The 26,740-nt window shown below is 51.2% G+C and overlaps 1 protein-coding gene across 1 annotated transcript in view; it reads right to left on the bottom strand.

The window, feature by feature from the left end:
* Myo1h (myosin IH) overlaps window positions 1–2,993 on the bottom strand; it is a 38,461-nt gene extending 35,468 nt beyond the window's left edge. Inside the window, exons 1-2 of the mRNA XM_055606091.1 lie at window positions 2,835–2,993; window positions 947–1,062 (exon numbers count right to left, since the gene is read on the bottom strand). Coding sequence (XP_055462066.1) covers window positions 947–1,062; window positions 2,835–2,960 — 242 coding nt within the window. The 5' untranslated portion in view covers window positions 2,961–2,993. The remainder of the gene's footprint in view (window positions 1–946; window positions 1,063–2,834) is intronic.
* Window positions 2,994–26,740: the final 23,747 nt, after the last annotated feature.

Raw genomic sequence — 26,740 nt, 5'->3', positions numbered from 1 at the left:
TCTTTCTTTCTTTCTTTCTTTCTTTCTTTCTTTCTTTCTTTCTTTCTATCTAGCTGGCTTTTCAAGACATCGTTTCTCTGGGTAGCCCTGGCTGTCCTATAACTGCTCTGTAGCCCAGGCTGGCCTCAAGATCCCCTGCCTCTTCCTCCGGAGTGCTGGGATTAAAGATGTGTGTCCCCACCACCATCCATTTACATTTCTTTTGAGAATTAAGTCAGATTTGAAGTCACATCCTGTGAGACACCGTATTAACCGTAGGTAGAAACAGCACCTTGTCTAAATGTTAAATAGCTCCGTAAATATGAGAAAATACTGTTTTCTCAACAGCTGGGGTGCAGGGGGACGAATGCAAAGGTTAGAGACCCTGACCACCCTCAGCACAAGAGGTGAAGCTACCACGAGCAGCTTATTCCCAGGATCAGAAACAGAACTCAAAGCTCAGCTGAGAGCCAGTGAGCTCAGGGCTCCGTGGTGGGGCCGTTGTTGATAGTGCTGAAGACCCATTAAGGGGAATGGCTTAGCCTCCAAGACAAGTGAGGGGCCCGTAAATCCCCAGCAGAGGGAGGCAGGTAGCTCAGCAAAGCAGTGCGCAGACAAGGCAAGAAATTGCTCAGGGGTCCTTAGCCGCAGTGACACGTGGGCACCAGTAGGTGGCGCCACAGCAGCCACATCCCGGAGAGGGTGACTCTTTAGCCTCACACATTTCTGAGCCCTCCCCCCCTCTCGTCCGTTTAGGCTGGGAGTCAGAAATGGCCTGCTAACATTTTGTACTGCTTTGACATGCAAAAACCTAAGGAAGTCCATCAAGGAGGTGTGAGGATGGTGGATGGATGGACACAAACAGATGGATAGACAGGAGGACATGAAGAAGGAAGAGAGAAGGATAAAATATAGAATAAGAAAAAAGAAACCTGGGCCCAGACCTGACCCTGGGGAAGGTACTTACACGTGTGGGGGCAGTTCAAAGAAGTTGACCCCTTGATAGAGTTCCATCTGGCTGGCAGTGTAGATCCCCAGTTCCTGGTACGGATTCACAGACACAAGCAGCGTCCCGATATATGTCTGCAGGGAGGCGCCACACCGTAGGTGCGGAATTCAGTATACAAATAGTGTCCCACACTCCGGTCCCCCCAGGCGCTGACTCCAGGTGGGGGATGTAACCCAGTAAGGAAGTCAGGTGTGCACCCTGCTGAGATGGAGCTTGTGTAGGGGGGGGGGGTGAAAGTAGATGAGCAGCTCGGGCTCAAGAAAGCAGCAGAGGAGTGTTCACAGGTGTGCAGAGGGCAACAGGCGGGGAGTTCTCGGGCCTCCAGAAGTTTCCCTTGAGGAGTGGACATCAGTGTAGAAGCTTGAAGGACAAACAGCTAGCCAAGGCCAGGAAGTGTGCTTTCAGATGAAGGGTCCAGAGGGCAAGGCTGAGAACACTCAGCAGGGGCAGCGAAAGCCCGTGGGCGTGGGGAGCTGAAGGGGAAAGAAGCCGCTCAAGACGGCCCTGACCATATGGCCTGAGCTCTGCAGGAGCTGGCATCCTGTTCTGAATACAGTGGGTGGGGCAGACGTGCTCTCCTCATGAGGAGCCAATTAATGCTTCACAGCTGTCCCCGTGTATACTGGCTGAACGGACAAGCCAGCTGATCCGAACCCTAACGCCCAGCCTCCCAGCGCTCCTCCAGACTTCAGCTGTTCAGATTCAGACCGTTCCAAGTGCATAGGTTTGCGACCTTCCCATTGGCAAAAGACCCCCTGGAATGCAACTGTAAATAAACAGGGTGCCTAAGGTCTTAATGCCAAACAAAACTATCTGGGGCCCTTTGGGGTGCTTTCAGATTCTGACTTTGCCTTTTCTAATCAACTAGGACAAAAACCAACTAGAGACCTGGAACGGAGAAGGATATTTTGATTAAAAAAAAAAATCTACTTTAATCAATGCTTGAGGGTGGCAAGCGCCCCCCGGAGTTCACACCCTCAAACCGGCAGCTCTTCGTCTAGTCCTGATGACCCTGTATCCCACATCGCTTACATTCTGCTTGTACAGAAAGGCTGTTTGTTTCCACTTTTACAAGTAAGGATGGTAATTCTGAAAGTCAGGGGTTGGAACATGTAATTTAAGAAATGTTTTTCTAGTAACCTTGGTTTCAACACACTGAATGATAATATATAGTGTATATTTTATATAAACACATACAATTTATATTATGTACTATTATTATAATTATATAATGAATGTAAATATATATATTTCTCACCATAAGACATATATTTTTGTTTCTGTTGGAGATCTAACTAACCCAAGGCCCTGTGCATATCAGGCAGGACAAGACTGAGCCTTTCTATTGGCCTTGTTTTCTTGGTCCTCGAAGACTTGTGGGTACAGAGATGATCTCTTATATTCCCTGCCTGGCGTCTATTCCCCTTGTTTCAAAAGATTCTGTTCAGGAATGCCCCGGCCTGTGGGGAGTGGTTGAGAGGCAGGAGCTTGACCCAAAACGGGCCAATCTGAGCGAGCACCTGCTCTAACGGAGCTAAACTGAGGAACTGGTGGTCCTCCTGCCGCTCAGCGAAGAGAAGCTGCACCAGGAGCGGTCAGCGGCCCAAGAGGGCAGAGCGAGGTGGGGGGGCAGCCCGAAACCCTAGTCTGTTCCTGTAGCCTCAAGTTAGCTGAGGGAGCATGGTGGATGGTGGCCTAGGGGGGCTAAGCTACTGCCGCCCCTGCTGGGTGGAGCGCCCTCTACTGGCCCCTTGTGGCTGCGTCAGTGACGAGGTCGTTCAAGGGCACCCAGGCCGAGCACAGGCCGCGAGCAGACGCTGAGGGCGGCTGGGGAACGGCTACCTACATAGATGAGGTTCTCCCGGAAACGCTTGCGAAGGTTCTCCAGGAAGGCGGACTCGCTGGTGTAGGCGTCCAGTAGCACAAAGTCCTGCACTCCGACCTTGTCCCGGGCTGTGAGAGTCCCTTCCATGTGCAGACGGATGTGTTTCCTCCTCGCTTCTTCCTTCTGTGGGGAACAGAACATTCCTCAGAGGCCCCCGTTACCCAGGAATGTCAGCCGTGAGTCCGGTGCCTGCCGGGAAACAGCTGCGAAACCCCGAGACAGTCAGTAACGAGGGGGCCCGGCTGAGGTGCCAATGGCGCTAAGACAGTCTGAGCACGTATTTCCGCTGCTGTCTTCGCCATGCTTGTTTCGTGCTTAGGCATGCTCGGACGCACAGATGCTCACCATCGTGTCACCGCACTCTGGCGCCGATGTGTGCGCACACGTGTGAATGCACGTGAGGATCACAGGCTGCCGGCCTGCAGCTGGTTACCCTGGATCAGTCTGTAGTGCTTTTACAGTAACAGATCTGAATCATGGCGCGTTTCTCAGAACATAGCCACCATTAAGTTCACATGACATATGCATGTGTGTATCTGTGCGTGTGAAAATGTGTATATTGTGTATGTATGTGTATATATTTATATATATGTTTGTATGTGTGTATATTGTGTGTGTGTGTGTGTACATGTGTATGTATCTGTGTAAACAGCAATGGCAGCTCACAGAAGCCCGGTACTTCTTGTGTGAGACTCTATTCTAAAGGCTCGGCTCGTAGCGGGCTCTGTTATTTCTGGTCCTGATGCTCTGCTGAGGTTAGTGAGGAAATTGAGGGATGTTACAGCCATGACCCAGATCTAAGAGGCAGAACCAGGTGTGAACACAGGGAGGAGATGTTTCAGTTGGTAAAATGCCTGCCGTGCAACCGTGAAGGGGGGAGGTGAGCAGATTCCTGGGGTTGCTGGCCAGACAGCCAGACAGCTGACCCGTGGGCCCCAGGCCACGAGAAGTTCTGTGTCAAAAAGACTGCAAACAGACAAGCCAAGGTGGACGGCTCCTGAGGAAGAGCCCAGAGGCTGTTCCCTGGCCTCCCCATGCACGGGCACACATGTGCGCACCCACTGGCCCACACCCACACATGCACACACTCACACACATACACAAAATAAAAATTGCAGTTAAAGCAGCCTGACCTAGAACTTGCTTCTCTGACCTGCCCTCCATGAGAGCTGACTGTCTAAGTTGACCTTGGAATTCCCAGATGAGAGATGGGTCGTTTTCTTAGTCTGCTTTTTATTGCTGCGATGAAACACTGACTTCCAAAAGCAACCTGGGGGAGGAACGGGTTTCCTTGGCTCACGGGTCACCGTCCATCACTGAGGGAAGTCAAGGCAGGAGCCTAGAGACAAGAGCTGAAGTGGAAACCACGGCAGAGCGCTGCTCACTGGCTTCACCCACCTGCTCAGGGACGGCACCGTCCAGGGTGGACCCTCCCGCATCAGTTAGCAATCCAACAACACCCACAGATCTGTCCTGCAGCCAGCCTGATGGAGGCGCAACCAATTCCCTCCGCTCAGGGGTCAAGCCGAGAGCCGTCATCGGCCACCACCACCAGAGGGCGTTCTTGTCCCAGTGGATGCCTCATGAAGGACAATCTTGGACTTCAGACCTCACTAGAAGGCGTGTTGGGACGTCACTGGGCCGACGCAGCCAGAGCTGGCCTGTGGCCGCCGGGCAGTGGACCCAAAGCATTACACAGTGGGAGGCAGGAATCACCTTTGCTGAGCTCAGCACAGAGCGTGGAGGGCTGTGTGCCCTGGGTGTGCGCACCTCTGCAGCTTCCAGGCTTGGCGTGTGAACTACGTGTCAGAAGATTGGGACAACGTGGTCAGCAAGGGGTTGTGTCACAGGCAGGTCGCACGCTACTCGTGTAAGCCATAAACTGAAGAAAACCCAGAGGTTCAACAGGGAACGAGGAGAGAGCCGTCGGCGGACACTGCAATGTGTCTCCAGCGCCCTCTAGTGGATAGCTGAGTTAACACAGCGTTAACTTCAGGGATAGAATTTTTCACGGCTGCAGGGCGGGCGGGTGGAACGGAAGGGCAAACCTTGATCTGGGAGGCAGTAACTGAACAACAGGAACAGGCAAGTCAAGGTCCTGGAACAGCCGAAAGACCTTATGAAGAGAAACGAAGGTCGGGGGCTCACACATTCACCCTGAAGCGGCCGAGACTGTTCACGGCTGGAGACAGCTCAACAGTTAGGGGTGCCTGCTGTTCCCAATATCTCTGCCAGGCAGCTCTTTGCTGCCCCTTCTGGCCTCCACAGGCACCTCACACACAGGTACACAGATACACGACTTAAAATTAAGTTTGTGGTTTCTTTTTCATTCCGTCCCTCCCTTCCTCCCTTCCTTTTTTTGGTAAAGTACCAATGCACTTAGGGGAAGAAGTGGAAAATCAAGTCAAGCAATGGGGCAGGAATCCTAACTATCTACAAGTACAGCTGCAGCCCAGCCCTAACCTTATGCCACGGGGTGTGCGCCCATACATACAGTGTACAGCCAAGCACACAGCCTGAAAACTGAGGCCCTCTTAGGTCTACATGTGAGTGTGAAAATCAGTGAAACTATTAAAGGTAAACGAGAAGTGTATCTTCCAACCGGAGGAAGGCAGAAAGTGTTCTCAGGTGATATGTGGGAAGAGATGACAGTTAAAGAAAAAGAAAGAAGTTAGACTTTAGTGATAAAGCACCTCAGAATTAAGGAAATAAAAAAAAAAACAACTACAGCTGTGAAGGGTCTGTACGTGGACTAGCAGCTACCTACAGTTCGGAGCCTGAGCGAGTATGAGGCTCTGAATTCAAATATCTGACCCTCAGCTGAAGACTCAGGCGCAGCTGAAATGGCCAGCTTCTGCTTCGGCGAGAAACCCTGCCCCTCCGTGGCGCAGCAAGCGTAGGGAATGGGGCAGCAGCCCAGGACTCTGCTCGGTTTGGGCTATGCACACCCCTCTCTCCTGATGACGCATTTGGCAGCCTCGGAGCCTGATCTGCATGCACCATGCACACAGACCTATCTCTGGACAATGCACCTAGCAAGCTTCGGACCCCACCCCCACCCCACCCCCACCCCCACCCCACCCCTGTAGGCTTACTGTGCCTCTCAACAATGGGGTATGTCTCTCCTCCTAACAGCCATTACACTCAGATTCTGTTCAGTCATACACGAATTATGTCTGGCATGAGAACAGGGGACACAGAGACCTCCTGAAGTGGCTTAGGTGACTCGCAGGGAAGCAAACTGTGTCCTCCAAGTGAACCTTAGGGAGAGAGAATCCCGCATTAGCCCCATATGCACAACCTGACATGCATATGATTGGAATCAGATGCATTAGGTAGAGGGGCATGCACAATGAGCAAAGGCCTTCCTCATCCAAGACTATCGCCAAGCCTGGTGCCCTGAGTTTGATCCCTGCGTCCCGTATGGTAGAAGAGAGGCCAACCCACAAGTAGTTCTCTGGTCCACACACGCACACACAGTAAATAATTTAAATAGAACTATGCTGTTCCTAAAAACCAGACTCCTTCCAGTGAAAGAAGCTGTAAGCAATGACCTGGGGCCTCAGGGCCCCCATTCACGTGGCCTGTTATCTTTTTTTTTTTTCTATGTAGTCTTGGCTAGCCTGGAACTCACTATGCAGACCAGGCTGGCCTTGACCTTATACAGATCCACCTGCTTCTGCTTCTCAAGTGCTGGGTTGAAAGTGTGGTTCACCACGCCTGGCCTCACATTAACTTGACAGTATTATGTTCTTTCTGAGCTGTTCTAGCTCTTTGCTTTGAACAAAGTTTATGTGTTCTTTTGTAAATATATTTGGGCCTTAATTTCAGTTCCTTGAATAAAAGGCCAAGAATCCAGAAACATCTGGCCCAGACCCAATTACAAAAGCAAGGACAATGAGCTGGGGAACCATAGAGGAACACACACACACACACACACATACACACACACACACATACACACACACACACACACACACACACACACACGAGGGGGAGGGGGTTTGAGGGAGGGAGAGAGAGTAAGCGGACACCATAGTTCAAATACAAGGAAAAAATAATTTAAAAATGGGCAAAAGACCTAGACAACGTAATTACAAAGGAAAATAGATAAATGGACACAAAGTGCTCAGGGGAGATTATCGGGGAGACGCCACTGAAAAGGCCGAGCTGATGCCACTGGAAGAGGCCAGGTGAAGATCAACACCACCAAAGGCGACTGAACTCCAGGCCTGTTGCCGGCAGGAAAGGCGGCCTGGCGGCTCCTAATGAAGTCAGCCTGGTCTCCAGCCTTTGATCAGCACTCCCACCCGAAGTATTTACACAGGAGCAGTGTAAACCCAGGGCCACAAAAGACTGAAACACCAAGTCCAGCCCGCGCACAGCTTCATTTAGTGTGGCCTGGAACTGGAAACAGTCCAAAGACCCATCAACTAGAGCACAGATGTGGCCTCTCTGTACCGAAGACTCAACAGAGCAATGAAAGCTAAGTAAAGGGTTCGAGAGAGCATGGAAGGACGCTCCCGGACATTGTGAAAGAATCCACAGACAAAAGGGCAGGCACCGTGAGACTGCATTTGTGTGACTGTCTGGGGCGAGCAGTGCTAATCTATGGGGGACACTCAGAACAATCGCCGCCCGGTGGGGGCTGCAGGGCAAGGACATTTGTGCCGTGATGGAAACTTTCTGGACCTGATAAAGCTGTGAGTCAGCAAGCCACAGGCAGACAAGTCGCTAAGGCGTGCGGCTTCCAGCCCGGCTGTGCTTGATCGGTTCCTGTTAGACAGAACCAGAAAGATGACGGAGCCGGAGGGGATGGAGAGGTGGAGGCACGTATGAAAAAGCGGCGGCGAGCGGGCCTGGGGCATGAGGCTATCCTGTTTGCTTTGTGTAATTTAAAAGAAAAAAAAAATGTTTCCCTAATAAAAAGTTAAAAAACAAAAATATCAAAAAACACTGGCCAGCAGATGTCTCCCTACACTACCTCACTAGAGCCAGAAGACCCAAATCTCTACCCTTCCTGTTTTCCCTTGCAATTGGTGGAACTGAAGCCAGGACCCAAGCAAGACCCAAATTCACGTCCTCTGGAATAGCAGTAAGTGCTCGGAACCACGGGCATCTGACGAGTTTCACTTCCATCAATCATCCTCACTCAGGCGAACCCGATTTTACTCCTGGGAGTCTACTTATCAGGCTGGAGTCCTGAGACCTGACTTACTCCTCCTCTTCAGCAGCTTCGCTGCTTGCCAAGAAGCCAAGATGGTGGCTGGAGCGACAGCCCGGTGGTTAAGAGCACTTGCTGCTGTTGCAGAGACCAGGTTGAGTTTCCAGCGCTCACAACCGTCCTCAGGTTTAGTTCCAGGGGATGTGGCGCCCTCTCCTGACCTCCGTGCCACCAGGCACACACGTGATGCACAGACACACATGAAGGCAAAATGCTCATCATATACAAAATAAAATAAATCAAAGCAGGAGGAGGATGAGGAGAAGAAAGAGGAGGAGGAGAAGGAGGAAGATGAGGAGGAGGAGGAGAAATCAAGATGTTTCAGGCCTATTTTGTCTGACTTACAACCCACACCTTGATGCTGGCTTCTCATTGGGAGGGTAGATGGACGCCAGAGATGCTAGAGAACTTGCACACGTGTCTGCACACATGTGTGCGCGCGTGCTTGAGCTGTGACCTATTAAGTCAGTTACTGAGGCTCTCGCTACTCGCTGTGCCTGTCCTGAAACTCCTCCCTCCCCATTTAAGTTTGAGTTTAATGACGGGAGAAACTGGCCACTGGTTTCACCCCATGCTCTATATACCACAGCGTCTTAAAGCCAACATCAGCCCTGTCATTCATTGATGCAGTTGCTGAGCGCTTGGGTTTCTTAAGGAATATCTGAAATGTATTCTTTGACCTTACACGCATACACAATTTCTCATGATCATAGTGCCTCAACTCCCCGCTCCTCTTTTTACCTTTATATCCTATTATTATAACCCACTGAGGCTTTCTTTTCTGTCTTTCTTTCTTTCTTTTCTTTTCTTTTTTTTTTTTTTTTTTTTTTTTTTTTTTTTTTTTTTTTTTTTTTTTGAGACAGGGTCTCAAAGGATAGCAAGAAGGCTGGTCTTAAACTAGCAAACTAGCGGTCTCCTGCCTCAGCCTCCTGAAGGCTTAGGATTCCTTGGATGCATCACTGTGCCAGAAGCAGTCTGGATTTTGTGAGTTTTTTAGAATTGTTCTTTGATGTGTATGAGTAATCTGTCTATATACATGTCTGTAGCCATGTGTGTATCTGGTAACCATGGAGGTCAGAAGAGGGCAGGGATCCCCTGAAACTGGGCTTACAGGTGGCTGTGAGCTGCCGTGTGGGTGCCAGGAATCGAAACCAGGTCTTCTGCAAGATCAGCCAGTGCTCTTACACACTGAGCCATCTCTCCAGGCCTAACACTTTGGGTTTTAATGAGTTCTTTGTTCTCCAGACAAACCTCACCAGGCAGAACACAGTTCTGTGTTTTAATTTCCCTTGAGATAATTGATCTCTGTGGCTGGAGTGTGTACTAAATGCACATTTAAGCTTAGGTCTACCACCACCACCACCATCATCTTCATCACCATCAGCACCATCATCACCATCTCCATCACCATTATCATCATCATCATCATTATCATCTCCATCACCATCATCACCACCATCACTACCATCTCCATCACCATCATCACCATCACCACCAGCACCATCAGCGCCATCAGTGAGTGCAGTGCATATGGCATGGCATGCACGTGGCAGTCAGTAGAGAGCACTGGGGGTCCCCGGGACTGGACTCGGGCGGTCAGACTCACACATTGAGTACATTTATCCACTGAGCCATCCAGCGGCCCCAGAGCCACCTTCCAGCTCAGCAATGTACACATCGTCCTGAGACACGCGAGCAACTCTGCAGCGTAAACAGGCGTTTCTTGGACACTGCTGAGGAGCCTGTGTGCTAGGAGACAGACATACACACGGAGAGCGCAAGGAGAGACCACCTCCTCCTCGCTGGGATGGCAACAATGAAAAGGGTCAGGTAGGAGCAAGTGCCGAGGAGGAAGTGGAAAGGTTAGGCCTCCACTCAGTCTGCCAGCTTCTCCAAACAGAGCCACTCCGTGACTGTGACTCGGCGGGTCCACTCTCTGGCAGGCTCCCAAGGGCAGAGGAAACGTGATTGTGTCTTGTGTCGTGGTGAGGATCTTGTGACCCTGTTGACACTAAAACCACAGAATGGTAGTGAAACATGGATTACATGGCCTATGGGTGAGGGCTTCACAAAACTATTCATTTTCTTGTTTTTTTTTTGAAAAGCTTTTCTTTTTTTTTTTAAGATTTATTTTTATTTATTATGTATACAATGTTCTGCCTGCATGTGTGCCTGCCCGACAGAAGAGGGCACCAGATCTCATTATAGATGGTTGTGAGCCACCATGTGGTTGCTGGGAATTGAACTCAGGACCTCTGGAAGAGCAGCCAGTGCTCTTAAACCCTGAGCCATCTCTCCAGCCCCTAAAGTTATTATTTTCAAGTGTGGAATAAAATGTTTATTCATTTATTATTATTTTTTTTAATGTGTGTGTCTGAGTGTAGACAGAGGTCAAAGGAGGTCATCGTCATCAAATCCCCTGGAACTGGAGTCACATTTGTGAGTCACCATGTGGGTGCTGGGAACCAAAATAACGTCCCCTGCAAGAACAATGCCCTTAACCTCTGGGGGTGTAACAGATCCCAGTCCTTAGCACAACTGACTCCATGATGGAAGTACCATTCAGGGTGTAAAAATCAGTAGGAAGACAGCATCACCTCCCATGCCACAACTGAAAGGCCTAATCCATCAAAATCTACCATTCTGGGAAGTCTTCAAGAGCACTAACCTTGCCTTTTGGCTTCTGTAGTTCCACTTATGGCTAATTGTTCTTGTCAACTGAAGTATGTTAACTGAGGGTGTGGTTTTAGTGATTAAAAGCTCACCCCGAGAAAGGCTCAGGGCTACACTGGGATCCCCAATACCCGGTGTGGTTCCTGGCCGGCAAATAAAGACTTCCTATGGCATGAACTTGGTCTGAGCAGTCTTCTCTTACAGATACCCCACACCAGAGGGGGATAGGGTGCTCCCAGTAATCACGATGGGAGGTGGGCATGGCACCAGGATCAAACCCAGTGCACGTGAGCCATTAGACATGACTGAAAAGAAAAACAAAACAAAACAGACGAAAGGCACGTAGCAAGAACAGTATGGAACTGACATGGATTCTGATTATTTTTTTAATGATCTAGAAAATCTGAATGTTGAATTAAATCAAGGAACCAATAATCTGTGTGGTACTGGGGTCGTGCCTATGTTTTTGAAAGACTGTTACTTGGACACAAGTTCTGAAATGCATCCCAGCTGAACTTACATCAACTAGACTGCCTGGCCAGGGACCCCACCCCCCATTCCAGCACTGGAGTATTCTGCCGTGCCTGGTGTTATGAGTGCAGGAGTTCTGGGCTCAGGCCCTCATGCTTGCACCTGACTGAGCGATCGCTCCAACACCACATAAATGACAAAGTCAGAATCAAAAGATTACTTAATAGGAAACGTAATAAAAGACACAAGGCCATGGCGGGGGAGCATTACATGATCGTACAAGATCCCATGTCGACAAATCCACAGAGGCGGATTCGGCCTGCTGGCTGCCAGAGGGTTGGGGGAGGAGGCGTTGGGGAGAAGCCTTCCTGGGCTAGGTGTTGTGTTTTGAGTTCTCCAACTAGTGATGGCATGGGTTGGAGACACTGCGTGTCCGATGGCACGGAGTGGCTCATTTCACATTATGGGAATTTACTTCGCTAAACTACTGAAGGAATTTAAAGGAGGCTGGGGACCACTGGCCAGCCACCAGCCCAACCGGCAACCTCTAGCTTCAATGAGAGATTTTTGTCTAAAAAAAAGATGGAGAGCTGTAGAGAAGACTGCAGATGTTGAGCTCAGGCCTCACGAGCATACACAGGCCAGCGTGCTTGCACACATACACACACACGGATATGCAGGCCTACACCGCATACCACACACACACACACACACACACACACACACACACACACACAAAGCGTTTCGCAGAGGAATTGGCCAGATGATGTGAATGTTAAAAATGCAGTTTGCACACCAACAGAAGGTGATCCTGTCTCTGCCGAAGGAGACGGACTGACTGGGCTCTGGAGCGGAGACAGCCTCACCGGCTGCTGGTTGGCGGAGGTGGCCAGGGTGGGAACGGGCACATCACCTTGCAGGGAGGTGATTCAGTGGGGCCAGGTGAAGGTGGGGACACGGGGTAGTGACCAGGCATCGGCTCCTCCAGTCATGGGCGGGGGTGGGAGGGAGAAGTAAGCAGAGGTGCCCACGGGTGACAAACTCGTGACATTCAGAGTGGAATGCCACATCTGTTCCACGGGCTGCACAGTACCAGGCGCCTGTGAATTCACTCAAGATGGCCCACACGCAGAGATGGTGGCGGGCAGGTGCTTCAGGGGACAGGCGGAAACCGGAAGTGGAGAGGAGGGCTGGTCGAGTCACACACACACACACCCCCCACAGGAATGGAGAGCGCAGGCCTCATCTGCAACCGAAGAATTGACAGTCACCCGTCCCATCAGCGGTGTGTTGTTTGCAGCCATGAGAGCGAGGGCGTGGTCAGTGCCACTGTGCTCACCAGCGTCCATCCACCCTCCAAAAAAACTGGTGCACTCGAGGGCAGCAGGCCATGTCAGTGTGTAGAGTCTGAGACTAACTCCAGAAAGATTCCAGACGAGCATCACCGAAAAGGCTCGGGTGCGCCAGGCAGCCTGGGGGCCGCTGAAGGGACAGGGAGTTGAGTGTGGTCGCCCACAGCATTCCCTGGTGGGGGCAGGCAGGCCTTTGTGAGTCTTCGAGCTAAACACGCACCACGGCTGAACACGCATGCTTTACATGGTGCGTGCATGGAAGTCAGAGGACAAGCTGAACTGCTTCCCAGTTCTCTCCTTCCACGGGGTGCAGTCCAGGGATCAGTGCCAGCTCACCAGGCTTGTGAGTGAGCATCTCCAGCTGCTGAGCTGGCCCGCCCACAACACCCACCTTACAGTAACATAAAAGAACCCACGCAGCTGGGCACGGTGGTGCTCGCCTTCGAATCCTAGCACTCAGGGGCAGAGGCAGGTAGAACTCCGAGTTCAAAGGCCAGCCTGGCCAACAGAGCTGGTTCTGGGACGACTGGGGCCACACAGGGAAACCCTGGGAGGGAAAGCAGGATGACCCCTTAACCCTCTGGGGTATCACTAGCCCAGGATGGAATTTTGTACAAATTGAAACTTCAGAGAAAAAAAAAAAAACAGTGATCATTTTTTGGCTCAAAGTCGAACTCAAATTGTATGCCAATGAGGAGGGATGCTGGGCTGTCCTCTGAGTGGAGGCCTCTTCACCCATCCCCCAGAGACAGCACACAACACAAAGCTCATGGTGGGGGGGGCACCACAGCAAGTGCGTAGCTAGTGCAAGCAGTCTGGGGTACTCCCCTTTGAGTTAAAAAGCCAGCCGAGCCTCTGGGTAGCTGAGCGACAAGCGCTGTTTCTGACTGTTCTCTCCTCCCCGATTTATACAGACAGCCACCCACCCTGAGCAGAAGATGGATGTCACAACTCCCATGGCTCCTTGCTTCAGTCACCATGTTTGATGTGGCCATCCTCCCATCTTGCTTTAACTGACAGAATCTTCGCAGCAGCTCATCGTACTGATTCTTAATCTGTAGCTCCCTCGTCCTCTATGCCTGCCCTGACCCGACCCAACCCAACCCATACTGAGGACCAAACTCAAAGCCTCCTGCTAGTCATGCAAGCACCCTACCACTGGGTCCTATCCACTGGGTCCTAACCCCTAACCTTGGGGTTGAGGGGAGCCTTGCCATTTGCCACCTTCTCAAACCTACTGTGTATTCCAGGCTGGTCTGGGCTCTTGCCTCCTGCCTGAATCCTAGGGTGACATGAGCATATTTCCAGGCTACACAAGCACGCACACACACATACAGAATTAGTCTGCACAGGATATAAAAACCCACCTCGTACCTGTCTGTAGTGGCTGTGAGGGAAGCCAGAGGAGGCAGCACTGATGGACTTTCTGGAGGGCTAGAACAGTCTGTCCAGACCCAGATAGTTAGACACACATATGGTTTATAGTAATCCAGTAGGCTCCACACTTATTTTACACACTTCCCAGTATGCAAGCGACACCCCATGATAGAAGGACTCTAAAAGGCTGTCTCATCACATTTCTAATGCTCAGAGGGAAGCAGGTCCCTTCCTGCTCAGAGCTCACAGTCCCTGCGGAGTCTGTGCTGCCATGTTTTCATCTTTTCTGTGCGTAATTGTACCAGGAACTCACGAAGGTGTGAAGCCTCGTTTCCTCTGGAAAATTGGACTCGTGGGGCGAGCAAGCAAATCAGCTTGCCCACATTCAGGACAGGCCGCTGCTCCCCTTCCACCTCCTGAAAGGTTTTTGTTTCAATTTGCCACAAAGTCCTGAGGCTGTCTCTAAGGCTTCAGAGAGCAAGGCTTTCAGGCTCCGTTTTGCAACCGAGACCCATTATATGTCCATCAAAAGCTCTAATGCACAGACAAGAGAGATTCGTTCTTTGTATACTATCTACGATTGATTTCTTCCTATCTGGGAGGGGGAAGCGAGAAGGAAGATGTCTGGGGTCTAGGAATCAAAGTTTCTAGGAAGAAGAATGCCACACTTAGGAAAGTGTTTCCAAGGCTGCAGTCCCAGTTCACGCCTCCTCAGAGAGTGCCAGACACAGGTGCGTGTGGCCTGAAGGTCAGCCTGGGACATCAGGAAGCCGCGCTGCAGCCCCCCACTCCACTAGCAATGAAGCAGAGAAAGAGAGACACACACACCTACAAGAGGTAGAGGAAGGATGGCAGGCTAGACCATCCTCTGGGTGACACACTGGCTGTCCAGTTAGCAAGAGGACAGTGCTCAAGCTCCGCCGTTCACATCGCACCAATTCCGGAAGCCTCAGAAACTTCTGTCTCCTGTAAGCACTCAGACTTGAGCACCAAGGCGCCATCCCAGAAAGACAGCAGCCAGGCAGAGAGAAAGGAAGGAATGGGGGGAGAGACAGACCAAACGTGGTGAAGGGAAAGTGGTGGGCCCTGTCCCCGGGGTCTCAGGCTTGAGGCTGAGAAGGGGCGGTCAGAGACTCCTCTGGAATGGACAGAGGTCGGGGAGCCGCTTCTCTTTCCCAAACCCAAGGGGGGGCAAGTAAGTGAGAAAATCGCCCAGAGTTCAAACATTCCTTTACAACCACAACTTTAAATACTAAATGTGTTTCATGGCTGCCATCTTGAAAAACATTAGTTAGCCAAAGGCGCCCTTTGATTCCCATCTGGGATGGAAACACTGGCAGATAATCCATTGAAACGGTCCAGGCACAAAGGCCTTTCTGCGACAGTCATGGAGCTTGTGAAGGACAACATTTTTGTGTGCAAAATAAAACGTTTTAATGCGCTACAATCCATTACACATATAGCTCTCCATTTCCTTTCAGTAATGATTCATTAGAAAACATTTAACGTCACTGCTGATTTCACACTGGGCAGTCTGGGCACAAAGGACGGGAGATGGCCCATTTAGAAGGGGCTGGAGCCTTCTTTTCTAATCTGAGAGACTCCAAGGAGGTGGGGCCCGCAGGACACAACAGGCCAGCTAAATTGTGCGGTTAACGGTCAAAGCACCCCCGCCTACTTTGACACTCATTTCAAGATGACAGCGGACAATAGAGTTTTGTTCCGGGCAGCCCTTTCTTGCCTGCCGTCTACATCACAGCACACACGGAGCCCGCCCGCCACTTGGCCCACCTGCCTCCTCCCTCCCGCCTCGTCCACTCCCTCCTCTGCTTCTTTGCCAGCTCCCCCTTTAACACAAAGAGACAGGTGAAGAATATGAGAAAAGGGGGCATTCAGCATGTCAGCTCCCATAACACAACTGCCTGTCAGGTTCCCTCCGAGCCCTCAAACGTCTGGGCTGAGGCCAGACACCCCGCTCCGAGCTAGGTTAGTTAGCGGGTGAGACAGCTCGGGAGCCGCTGCTTGCATACCCTGTAGAATGCCACCTCCTGGGCCCGGCCACTGCAAACCATCCTTCACAACAATGGCAGCCACAGTTTGCTGCCCACTGGGCCATGCGCACACTCCTCTGGTGCCAGCAATTCCAAACATTTGCTACAAAAAAAAAGTATACAAAGTCTCTCCTGTAGAAGAGATTGGAAAAGTCTTAGAGCCTTTAAACACACACACACACACACACACACACTCAGGTGCGAAGGGCTTCTCGTGTGCTTTCTGTGCTGACACTTCAGTCACAGGCACTTGGTGATGTACTCAGAAGAAATCAGCGGGTGGGTGGACATGGTGGCTCACGCCCGCAGTGCCTCAGGAGGCTGAGGCAGGAGGATTATGACTTCAAGGCCAGCCTGGGTTAGAGAGTGAGACTTTGTCTCAGGAAAGGCCAGCAACAGCACTGATAATGAGGGGAGGAGGGGGAGGAGGGTTCAGGCACGGCCGGCCCCTGGCCCTCACATTCCTGTACTGCCATTGCTCCTGCCCGGGCAGCCCTCATGTAGGGCTCACTCGCCTCTGGCTATCATCACGAGTTACTAACAACCACCTTTGGGGGCTGGCAAGATGGCTCAGTGGGTAAAGCAGGGCTTACTGCCAAGCCTGAGGATCTGAGTTCAATCCCAGGGCCCAGACCCGACCCCTGCAAGTTGTCCTCAGACCGGCACACACACAAAAGTAAACAAATATAATTGGCATTTTGATAAACAAAGCCTGCCTGGGGCCCACCAGTGGCAAGCAGGGACATGCTAGCTGACAGGGCACAGAGAGGAGTCGAAATTCCTAATGAGGCTGTTGGCACTTAGCCAGGCCAGTGAGGCTCCAGACGGAAAACGTGCAGCGTGCTCTGGGCAGGGATCGGCCAACTGGTTCAAAAGCCTGATCCAGACCTGGCTCTCCCGGAAGGCCAAGCACACTGTTGCCTTTGAAATGACTGGAGGAAATCGAAGAAATACTTTGTAACACAAGGAGAGACTTAGTAACAGGAGTAACAGGAGCAGAGCCTACGAGTTCACATTTCAGTGTCCGTGTGTGTGTGTGTGTGTGTGTGTGTGTTTTCAGCGGAGCACAGCCAGCGTTCTCTCCATGTGTATCTGTCTCTCTGTGTTTATGTGCATGCGTCTCTGTGTTTGTGTGTGTGATATGTGCCTGTGTATGCGTGGCTGTCTCTCTGTGTGTATACATGGTGTGTGATTCTGTGCATGTCTGTCTATGTGCTGCTGTCTCACTGTACAGATAGATGTATGGCCGCCACAGAGGCAACATGGTTCTCAAGGCTTACAACAGTCTCTCTCTAGGCCCTTGTAGCCAAAGTGGGTGGAAGAGGTTTCCTGGGCAGCTTAGCCTAATTCCCTTGGGACATCAGACCCAGAATCGGTGGCACTTAAAATCACAGGCGCCGATAGGACAAAGTGAGATGCAAAGGCAAGCCCGTCCAAATACAGCCCAAGGCTGCTTACTCTGCATCCCTTGACTTGGAGCTGCGATGCTTCCAAGCTAAAGCTCAGCCAGGCTTGGTGGAGCCCGAGCATTCCTTTCTAATGCTGAACCGGAGGATGAAGAGTTCAAGGTCAGCCTGGGCTACATCAGCTAGGCTCTCAGAAAGCCTCTGGGACAGTGTTCTCCCCTGTTCTGAATGCTGGGCGGCTAAAACCGAACCCAAACATTTGCTCAAGGATGGATCCCAGGCTGGCGGCAGCCGCAGTTAAATGAGGGATTATCTTCTGATCTAACGACCAGCAGGCAGTTAGCGTTTTACTACCCAGCTGCAGCCTCTTAATCACCGATGAGCGCAATTATGGGTATCAGCAAACGGAGTGATGCCTCTAAATTGCCGAGGATTAGATGAGCTGCTGGTGAAGCTGAGAACCGTTCAAGGGGTATTTGGTTCGTGGGAGGTACAGGTGGAGGGAGAGCAGTTACAAGTTCATGGCCGTATTCTTCAGTGAAGTACTGGGTGAAAGGTATGGAGGGAAGACTAGATTTTTCTAAAACATGCTAAGTGAGAAGGACGCCGTGGGGGCTGGAGTGTCGCTTCAGGGGCGGGGAGGGCTTGCTGCTCCTACAGAGGCTCTGCATTTGATCCCCAGCACCGAGTAGCAGCTCCAGGGGATTCAACACCCTCTTCTGGACTCTGTGGATGCCCGCACATCATTTTAAAACAGTAAAAGTTGATAGTAATAATAATAAACCGCGCTATTTACAGCCATTGTAAAGGAAAGCCATCTCTTCAGGCGCAGGTAGCCTTCCCCGAAGGACCCCGGAGTCCTTCGCTGGGCTCACGTTCACGTATGGGCTTGTGAAGGAAGTGCTTTCAGGAGCATCATCCTGTCTTCTTCGGCTACCCTGTCCAAGACCAGAAGCTTCTCCACGGCCTGGGAGCCCACAGCAGAATTCGGCAGTGGGTATGTGTGGACCTAAGAGGACCAGCACAGTGGACATTTTTTCCAGTTGGTGGATTTCAGCCTCCACCCCCCCTTCCCATGCCCCCCCACAACACACTCCTTCTTTTCACTCAAGTCTGATTCTTTTTGGGTTAAAAGGAAAATTAGTAGACTGCGCAACTTTTAAAAAAAAATGGGGCTCGTGAGTATGTATTTATATGTGCACACATATCTGTGAAAGTGGATGCTGAAGGTCAATCTCAGGGTACCCTTCAATGTCCATATCATCATCATCATCATCATCATCATCACCATCACCATCACCATGGCAACAAGCTTGCCTATCTTGCCCAGCACAGCATATCCCCATTCTTCCCTGCAGAGATGGCTTAAAGGACCTCATCTCAGATCCGTCAGAGAAAAAAGCTGGGCACATTCTGACCCCAAAAGATGCCCAAGATGCCATCAGCACCGAGACCCCTTCCTCTTCCTTCGGCAAAACACCTCCCTCTGTCCCCAAGGTTTAATAAAAACAAGGTTCTGCTAGGAGCTGGGTGTGCTTAGTAGGGCTGCCTGCTCCCTAGTAGGCAGCTTCTCAGGCACCCGCCCCAGGGAAGTGGTCCTAGGTATCATGGGCATACCCATGTAGTTTACCAGGTAAAAGAGGGGAGAGGGGGAGAAAAAGAGGGAAAGAGAGGGAGGGTGGGAGAGGAAGACACAGAGACATAGGAGGACCTCACAGAAAGCATCATTAGGGACTTTTTCTTTTAAGGAAAAAATTGAGATGTGTAAAATTATTTTGAAACTTTTCCAGATTTCGCTATGACCCTTACTGATCTATAATGAGGTGATGAGGAGTGTCTTTGCTAGGTAAGCAGCTCCTGAAAGGTGCAAATGGACATTTAAAAATATCTTTCGAAGTTAGGTACGGTGGCCCACACCTTTAATCTCAGCACTTGGGAGGCAGAGGCAGGAGGATCTCTGCATTCAAGGCCAGCCTGGTCTACAGAGTGAGTTCCAGGACAGCCAGGGCTACACAGAGAAACCCTGTCTCAACACAAAAGAGACAAACAAACACCTCAAAACTTTCCTTTTCCTGGTCCGATGACTAAAAAAAAAAAAAAAAAAAAATTGCACATTTTACTTTATATGTTCTAAAAAAAATAATAAAGAGGATTTTTAAAAATCTGTAATACTTCAGTTCTAAAGTCACCAGCATTTTCTGCCCATTGATGGATGAATGAACAAAGAAAGTGTGACACACACACACACACACACACACACACACACACACACTGGGGGGCACTCTGAAAATGAAGGCAATCCCATTACTTTCAGTAACATGGATGGGGAGGGGAGGACATCCTGCTAAGTGAGCTAAGCCAGGCCCAGGGAGACACAGCCAAATGATCTCCATGGTAGGTGGAAGGTGAGAGCTGAGCTCAGAGACTTGGAAGAGGTAACCCGGGGCACTGGGAGGGAGCAGGGGAGAGGGTTCTCGGCGAACGTATTTGGGGGGTGTGGCAGACTGCAATTAGGGAGAGGTTGCCAAGTAGCTGGTATAAAGACCCTCGAATATCCCAACACAAATGATAACAGAGGTCATCATCTTCCAACCACCGTGCAGCGAAGGCTGCGCAGCCCTGAAACGTGCCTTTACACATGCCAATTAAAAATATACGTAGCCATAAAAGCATGCACAATACATGTGCATATGTATACTGCAGTGCCGGGGAAATTTTGTGTGTGCAGAATCCTGTTTGGGTGTGCACAGATGCGTGTGTGGGAGCACGTGTGAACGTGCACATGCCGAGCCGAGGAAGGAAGGATGTGAAGTATTCTGGAACACACACACACACACACACACACACACACACACACACACACACACGCTTTAGAAACAGAACCTGGAACTGACTGATCAGCAAGGCTGGCCGGCCAGTGAACCCCAAGAATTCTTTTGTCTCTGCCCTGGGATTAGTGACTCACACCCAGTTTTGATTCGGCGCTGAGAATCTGGGGTTCGAGTCCTCTTGGTTTAATGGCAAACGATTTCATCCGTGGAGCAGTAGCACCAGGCCACCTCCCAAGTAAGGTTTTAAAAGTGAAATGACCGATCCTTTTGATCCCCAGTGATGCGTGCGTGCCTGCCTGCCTAGCTAACAGCAGGGTAGTGGTTTCTGAACTTTGTACTTGTCTGAAAAGCAGCATTCTGCCTCTTTGTAATCCAAAACTGACTTGGAACATCACGGGACGCCGGCGCTGGAATCTGTGGCCGGCACTGCGAGGTTAGGAATCCGCTCAGGGCCTCCGTCCGTTCCTCAGTGACCTCGCTGGACCAGTGAGCACTGTCTGGGTCCGCTGGCGACGTCTGGTTCCAGTCCTTACCCTGGGGACTACGCCCACAGCCGTCAGCAGCGTTACCACTTGAGAGTATTTTTAATGCATTCACGCGCACACGTGTGGACATACGGAGGCCAGAGGACGGCCTCAGGTGTCACCCTCAGGAACAACACCTGTCCCCTTGGTGACGAGGCCTCTCACTGACGTGGAGCTCAATGACCGGGCTGGCCAGGGAGCCCCAGGGACAGTCCTGTCCCCCCCCCCCCCAGGACTGAGGTTACAGACGTGCACTCTGGTCAGGCTTTTATGTGGGTGTGGGGAATCTGAACTCCTCCCGCTTGGACACTTAACTGGCGGGGCCGTCCCCCAGCCCCCAAAGCGGCAGGATCTTGCGGCAGCCACCTGTAGCTATGGTAAGCCTTTGCCTTGGGCTCTCTCTTGTCATTTGGAGATCAAGGGGCCTGGGTGCACTCTGTCCTTTAAGGTTCATGTCTCGGAGCTTTGGGCCTCAGTTTGGCGGTGGTAGGTTTAGGAGGAGGAGGCCAGCGGCCCCTGGGTCACTGAGGGTGCTGCCCTCAGAAGGAGTTAAGGGCCTTCTCACAGGACCCTTTGTTAGCTTGGGGGAAGAGGTCCGCTGGGGACAGGACTGAATGGGGTCTTCGGTGCTCTGGTCTCTTCTCTGCAATGTGATCTCTCTGCAGGCTCCCTGCTCTTGAATTTCCAGAGTTGTGAGCTAAGCGCCTGTTTTTGTTTTTGTTTTTTTATGATTTTTTTTTTTATTAAGTAAAGTTATCTAGCCTCTAATATTCTGTAACAGTAATGAAAGATGACTACCGTCAGCTTGGAAACTGGAATAACTCCAACTTCTAGGGAAGCAAGCACGGCCACAGTCATTATCTAAGGGTTTTGTTGTTTTTTACTTGAGCAAATCACTGGGTACTTTCTGAGCCATGCACACAAAGCATCGTGGGAGGTTCGTGGTCCCTAGAAATTTACAATATGTTTTGTATGTGTGGGTGTGGGTATTCATGTATGCACATGTGAGTTCATGTTCACAGAGGCCAGAGGCAGGCACCAGGTGCTTTCCTTTATCTCTCTCGTCGCTGGACCTGGGGCTGAGGGACTGGCTCTCCTAGCTGGACTGTGAGCCTCTGGGATCTCGTCTCTCTCTCCCCTTTCCTTCGCATGCTTCATTAGGAAGTCGCTTAGCGGCCTCAGTCCCCGTGGCGAGAGGACATGAAGCTTTGCTTTCTTCCCAAGTTTCCCTAGAAAATGTTTACTCTGCCGCTGAGTTTGACTGGAGGGAAATGCCCAACCTGAGGGTTTTCAAACCAGCTCTGTGAAGACGCTCCGGCATGCTGTGGACGCGGCTCTGCCCCTGCAGGCGGGCACCTGTGCGGAGCTGCGGGCATCAGACTTTACACAGGGTAGCTGTCCAGAACAGAGTGCGCTCCGGCCTTGACGCCGAGAGACTGGCTTCTTAAAGATCGGAGGGGTGAGACAGCCCGGCCTGAGCTGAGCTCTTTGGTATTAGCGACTAAGTGTCTTTGTTATAAATGACACTGGGCTGGCGAGATGGCTCAGTGGGTAAAAGGAGCTTGTTTGGGAGCCACCATTTCATCGCTGGGGTCCACATAGAACCATTTCCTGCAAACTGTCCTCTGACTTCCACAGGAAGCTGAGCATACGCACAAGGGCTGCCCTCCACAAGAAAGAAAGAAAATTTAATGTTTTAAAACTATTTTTTAATTAATTAATTTATTTTTTTACTTTGAGGGCTATTTTAACAAAACAGTCTCTCGAGATTCTTTGCTTGAAGCTCAGCACTTCTGTTTAATATGAGCCATTCTTTCACTGGACTCAAGTAAAATCAAATGCTTTTTAGAAATAGCTCATCTAAGTCTTAGAAATGTGTTGACTTTCTAACAATAGTCTGTGGCGATTTGCGGCAGGGATGACGGGCCCTGAAGACTGTGAGTAGTTATTTCTGGCTGGGGGATCTTGAGTGACCCGTTTTTTCTGTTAACCTTGTACAGTTCTGTAACACTCGACGGTTAGTGGGTCAAGGAGTAAAGGTCAACCAGCCTGACCCCAAGTCAGAGAGCCCTGGGACACACAGAAAGCCAAGTCCCAGAAGGTGTTTTTCTGCCTTCCACACATTTGCTGTGGCATACACATTCACAAATAAGTGCCCCCCCACACACACATAAATGCCACAGGATGTTAAAGACACATATGATCAGTCAGGCACACCAAAATCAATGCAAAATTAACCAGTGGAGTGTACCCTAACAGCCGGGAGGCTCATCTGACCTCAGTATTTACAGAATCTAGCTTGTTACAGGAAGCTCTTCACTGCCTTTGAGGGACTCCTTTACCAGAGGAAGGACAGAGAGGCCTACGGGGCTGACTCAGCACCCAAATACTCAGGGTGGGAATATCTCCTCTCCCCGGTAGGCCTGTCCCACCACGATGCCACAGACGAAGCCACATGGCACAAGAGTATATACCGTGCCAACGGCCTTCACCTCGCACAGAATTTAAGGCATAATTAGGTTAAAGTAGGGCCAGAGTGCAGGAACTTCTGGGTTCTGTTTTTACAACTTTTGTGAATCTACAACCGTCTTCAATAAAATGTCAAGGAGTGTTGCCTTTGGCCTGCTGTGGTGCAAAGTCACGAACTACGCTCTAGCCGTGGCAAGGCGTGTGCTGGGAACACAGCAGCCCAGGGGACGTGGCTGTAAGCCTTGGGTCTCTTTCTCCCTGGCCGACACAGCTTCCCGACTTCTTACCAAATTCCCTTGCAGAGAATAGTCAACCGTCCAGGCTATGGACCATAAAAAGTGAGGTTTTGAATGTGTCACCCTCCACACCACTGTGGGGCGGAGAACACGAGGGCACACTACCTTCCCCTCTGCCTTGTCTGTCAGCCACACACAGGGGTGGCAAACGGCTCTGCCTTCAACAAAGCAGAAGCCGAGACCAATGGAGAAGTTGTGCTGTGACCTTCCCGTGTGCCCTGCAAGCACACACATCACCTCATACACACACACACACACATCATATGCACACACCACATCATCTACACACACACACACCAACCGGAGATGTCTTTTAAATAGCTCTTTTTATCCGTTTTAGACAGCAAATCATACCTCTGTGAAGGGATGTCAGACAAAAGGGTTTGAGGACCTGGGAGGTAATACCACAGATGGGAACACACCTGGGGCAGGAGCTTGCAGGGGACAGGGCTGTGGGTCCCCACTGCAGCCCTAGGTCCTGGTTTCTGGAGACCAAAGCTCATTTCCAGCCTTGTGGTGGGAAGGATGCTTCCCCTAAAAGGATTGACACGGCTCGCTGCGGGTTAGGGAAAGGTGGGGCAGTTGCCTCCCCCGAAGCCGTGGGTCCTCAAGTGGTTTCAGGCACAAGCTTGACTCTTGCAAAGTGTATCTGGGAATTCACAGGGAGAGAGGAGGAGGATCCCAGTTCCAAACAGAGCAACCTCGGGGAGCCAAGTGTGTGTGGTTGCTGAGATCTGTGTTTCCGGCTACACAGCTGGCTCGGCGGCTAAGGCGCTTGCTGTGCAAGCCTGAGGCCCATCCCCAGGACTCAGGTAAAGCCAGGCGAGGGAGGAAGCACACATCTGCAAGTCCTGCACTCCTACAGCAAGAGGGGAGACAGAGGAACCCGAGAAACTCACGGGCCAGCTGGCAGAGGGCAGGCGGTGGGGAATGAGAGAGACTCTGTGTCAAAGCAGGTAAACGGTCAAGAAGGAAACCCAGGGCTGTCCTCTGACCTACATGTGTGACACACACACACACACACACACACACACACACACACACACACGATTGCATGGGTGCGCATGAATACACAGCCACATTAAATGCTACCAGTGGCCTTGTTGGAGGACATGTCTGCCTTTTGCCCTCCACCAAGCAATCAGCTCACACTCTCCCCACCAAAGCAGCCTCCTGCAGTCTCCACTCTGGTGAGTTTTGCAGCAACAGCACAGAACGCACACGCTCGGGCCCACACCTGGGTGTTCAGATACATGGCCTCAAGGCCGATGCCATTGTGAGTGCTGGTTGCCAAGGCAACAGTAGTTGGTGCTATAGAAATGGATAGTTAGCTGACTGGATCCCTCCCTAGCAGGCTGTTCCTGGTGTGGGAGGCTCCTGTGGGAACCTACTGAACTACATGTGGGACCGTTCCTGTGACCTTCTTTGGGCACGGATAAATTACGTTTTCTAAACAGACATGCTGACATTGTTCTTTGGGGGGAAGAAAACAGACAGACCAAAAAAAAAAAATGCCCTTTTAAGTCTGTGTAGAATTAATATAGGCAACAGGTTTAAATTGAGGCTGTCTCTGCCTTTGGTTGTTTCTTTGGGCCCTTCCCTCTGCAGTTTGGATAAGGAAATTTGCAGGTACCCTTACATCTACAGAGTCGCTGTCACAGACCACGCTACCCAGGCTAACACGAAACCACCAGCTACCTGATAAACATTAAGAGAAATAACATTTCCATCCCCAAGACACACCAGCCACATCTCAAGGAAGGACTCAGAAACTGCCCTTGCCTCTCCGTCCCAGCACTGGGTAGGGCAGTATGGGAGGGACCACTCTGTCACCACAGAAAGCCATGCAGTTTGCAGCTTGAAACAAGCAAGAAACTCTGTCCCGATTCACTCACGTTGGTTCTAAATGATCGCACATCCTTCGGGTGAGAAGAGACAGGTGCAGAATTTCATATGCTAACCCAGTTCTTTCTTGCCTACTGGGACTGGAACGTAGGGTTGGGGTGGGGCCTGGGCAGGGGGTTCTGTCACTTAGATGTGGTGAAAGAGAGGTCCCCAGCGAGGGGCAACCTTTGAGCCCCTTACCTTGGATTCCATGGTGCTTGTTAGCTGTACTCTGCTTGCACCCGGTGGATCTTGCCTTGAGGCGGCGGGCGATCCTGAAACAGGCGACACTCGGCATCAAGGTCCGTGGAGATTCTAGATGGCTGAGGCAGAGAGCAGTGAATAATTCACAGCAGGAGGCGGGGCCTGCACCTGAAGCTGATCACTTGAGGACACAGGGGCCCTTCAAGGTTACAAGAACTGGAAACCGGACCCCCACCATATCACGTTACGGCCACTGCTGACCTCCGATTGGTCCCGCCAGAGGATGTGTGCTGAGACCTACTCCAGTCCCACAGATACCCGCAGGAACTCTGTCTACACTCTCAGGCCTTGGCTGCCGTTAGAGAGCTGAGGACACCTGTCTCGGAAGGGGCCCTTTGTGGCTCTGGGTTCCACCTCTACTACCCAACACACACAAAGACGGGCCTTCTCTCAAGACTGGCCAGCTGCCTTGATCATGTCCAAACCGTGAGAGCGGTGTCACCCAGGGTTCCCCTTTCTCTGTCCTCACAGCGCCCCAGTCACATCTGTGCGGGCGTGAGTCCACCTCCCTCCTGTCTGTGCTTGACACATGCCACCAACCAACAATCCCACAATCATGAGGTTGAATGGGCTGATGGGAAACGAGTAAATAGAAGCATCCAGGAAAGGAAGGGCACAGCTCTAAGTCCTTCCTCCCCTTGGTTAGCGGTACAGGGAGCACTCACGGCCACCAACTCCACTAGCCTGTGCCAGCTCCTTTGTGGCTGTGATGAAGATCATGACGAAAAGCAACTTGGGGAGGAAAGGGTTTACTTTAGCTTACAGGTTACAGGTCCATCCTCAGCTGAAGCCTGGGCGGGAGTCAAGAACTGAAGCAGACACCGTGAAGGAGTGCCTGCTTGCTGACCGGCTCAGCTGCCTTTCTCATACAGCCTAGGGATGGCACCACCCGAGGTGGGCTGGGCCCTCTTAAATCAGCCAGCAATCAAGAACATGGCCCATCTGATGGAGGCCAGTTCCTCCGCAGACCAGCCCTCTTCTCCAGGGTTGTCTAGGCTGTGCCAAGTTGACAAATGAAGTCAGGCCCAGCCTAAGAATGAAGGCT

Source organism: Psammomys obesus, unplaced genomic scaffold (assembly GCF_907164565.1).
Source record: "Psammomys obesus unplaced genomic scaffold, mPsaObe1.curated_primary_1811, whole genome shotgun sequence".
Taxonomy (NCBI): Eukaryota; Metazoa; Chordata; class Mammalia; order Rodentia; family Muridae; genus Psammomys; species Psammomys obesus.
The sequence above is the reverse complement of the archived record's forward strand: the minus strand, read 5'-3'. Positions and strand labels throughout refer to the sequence as shown.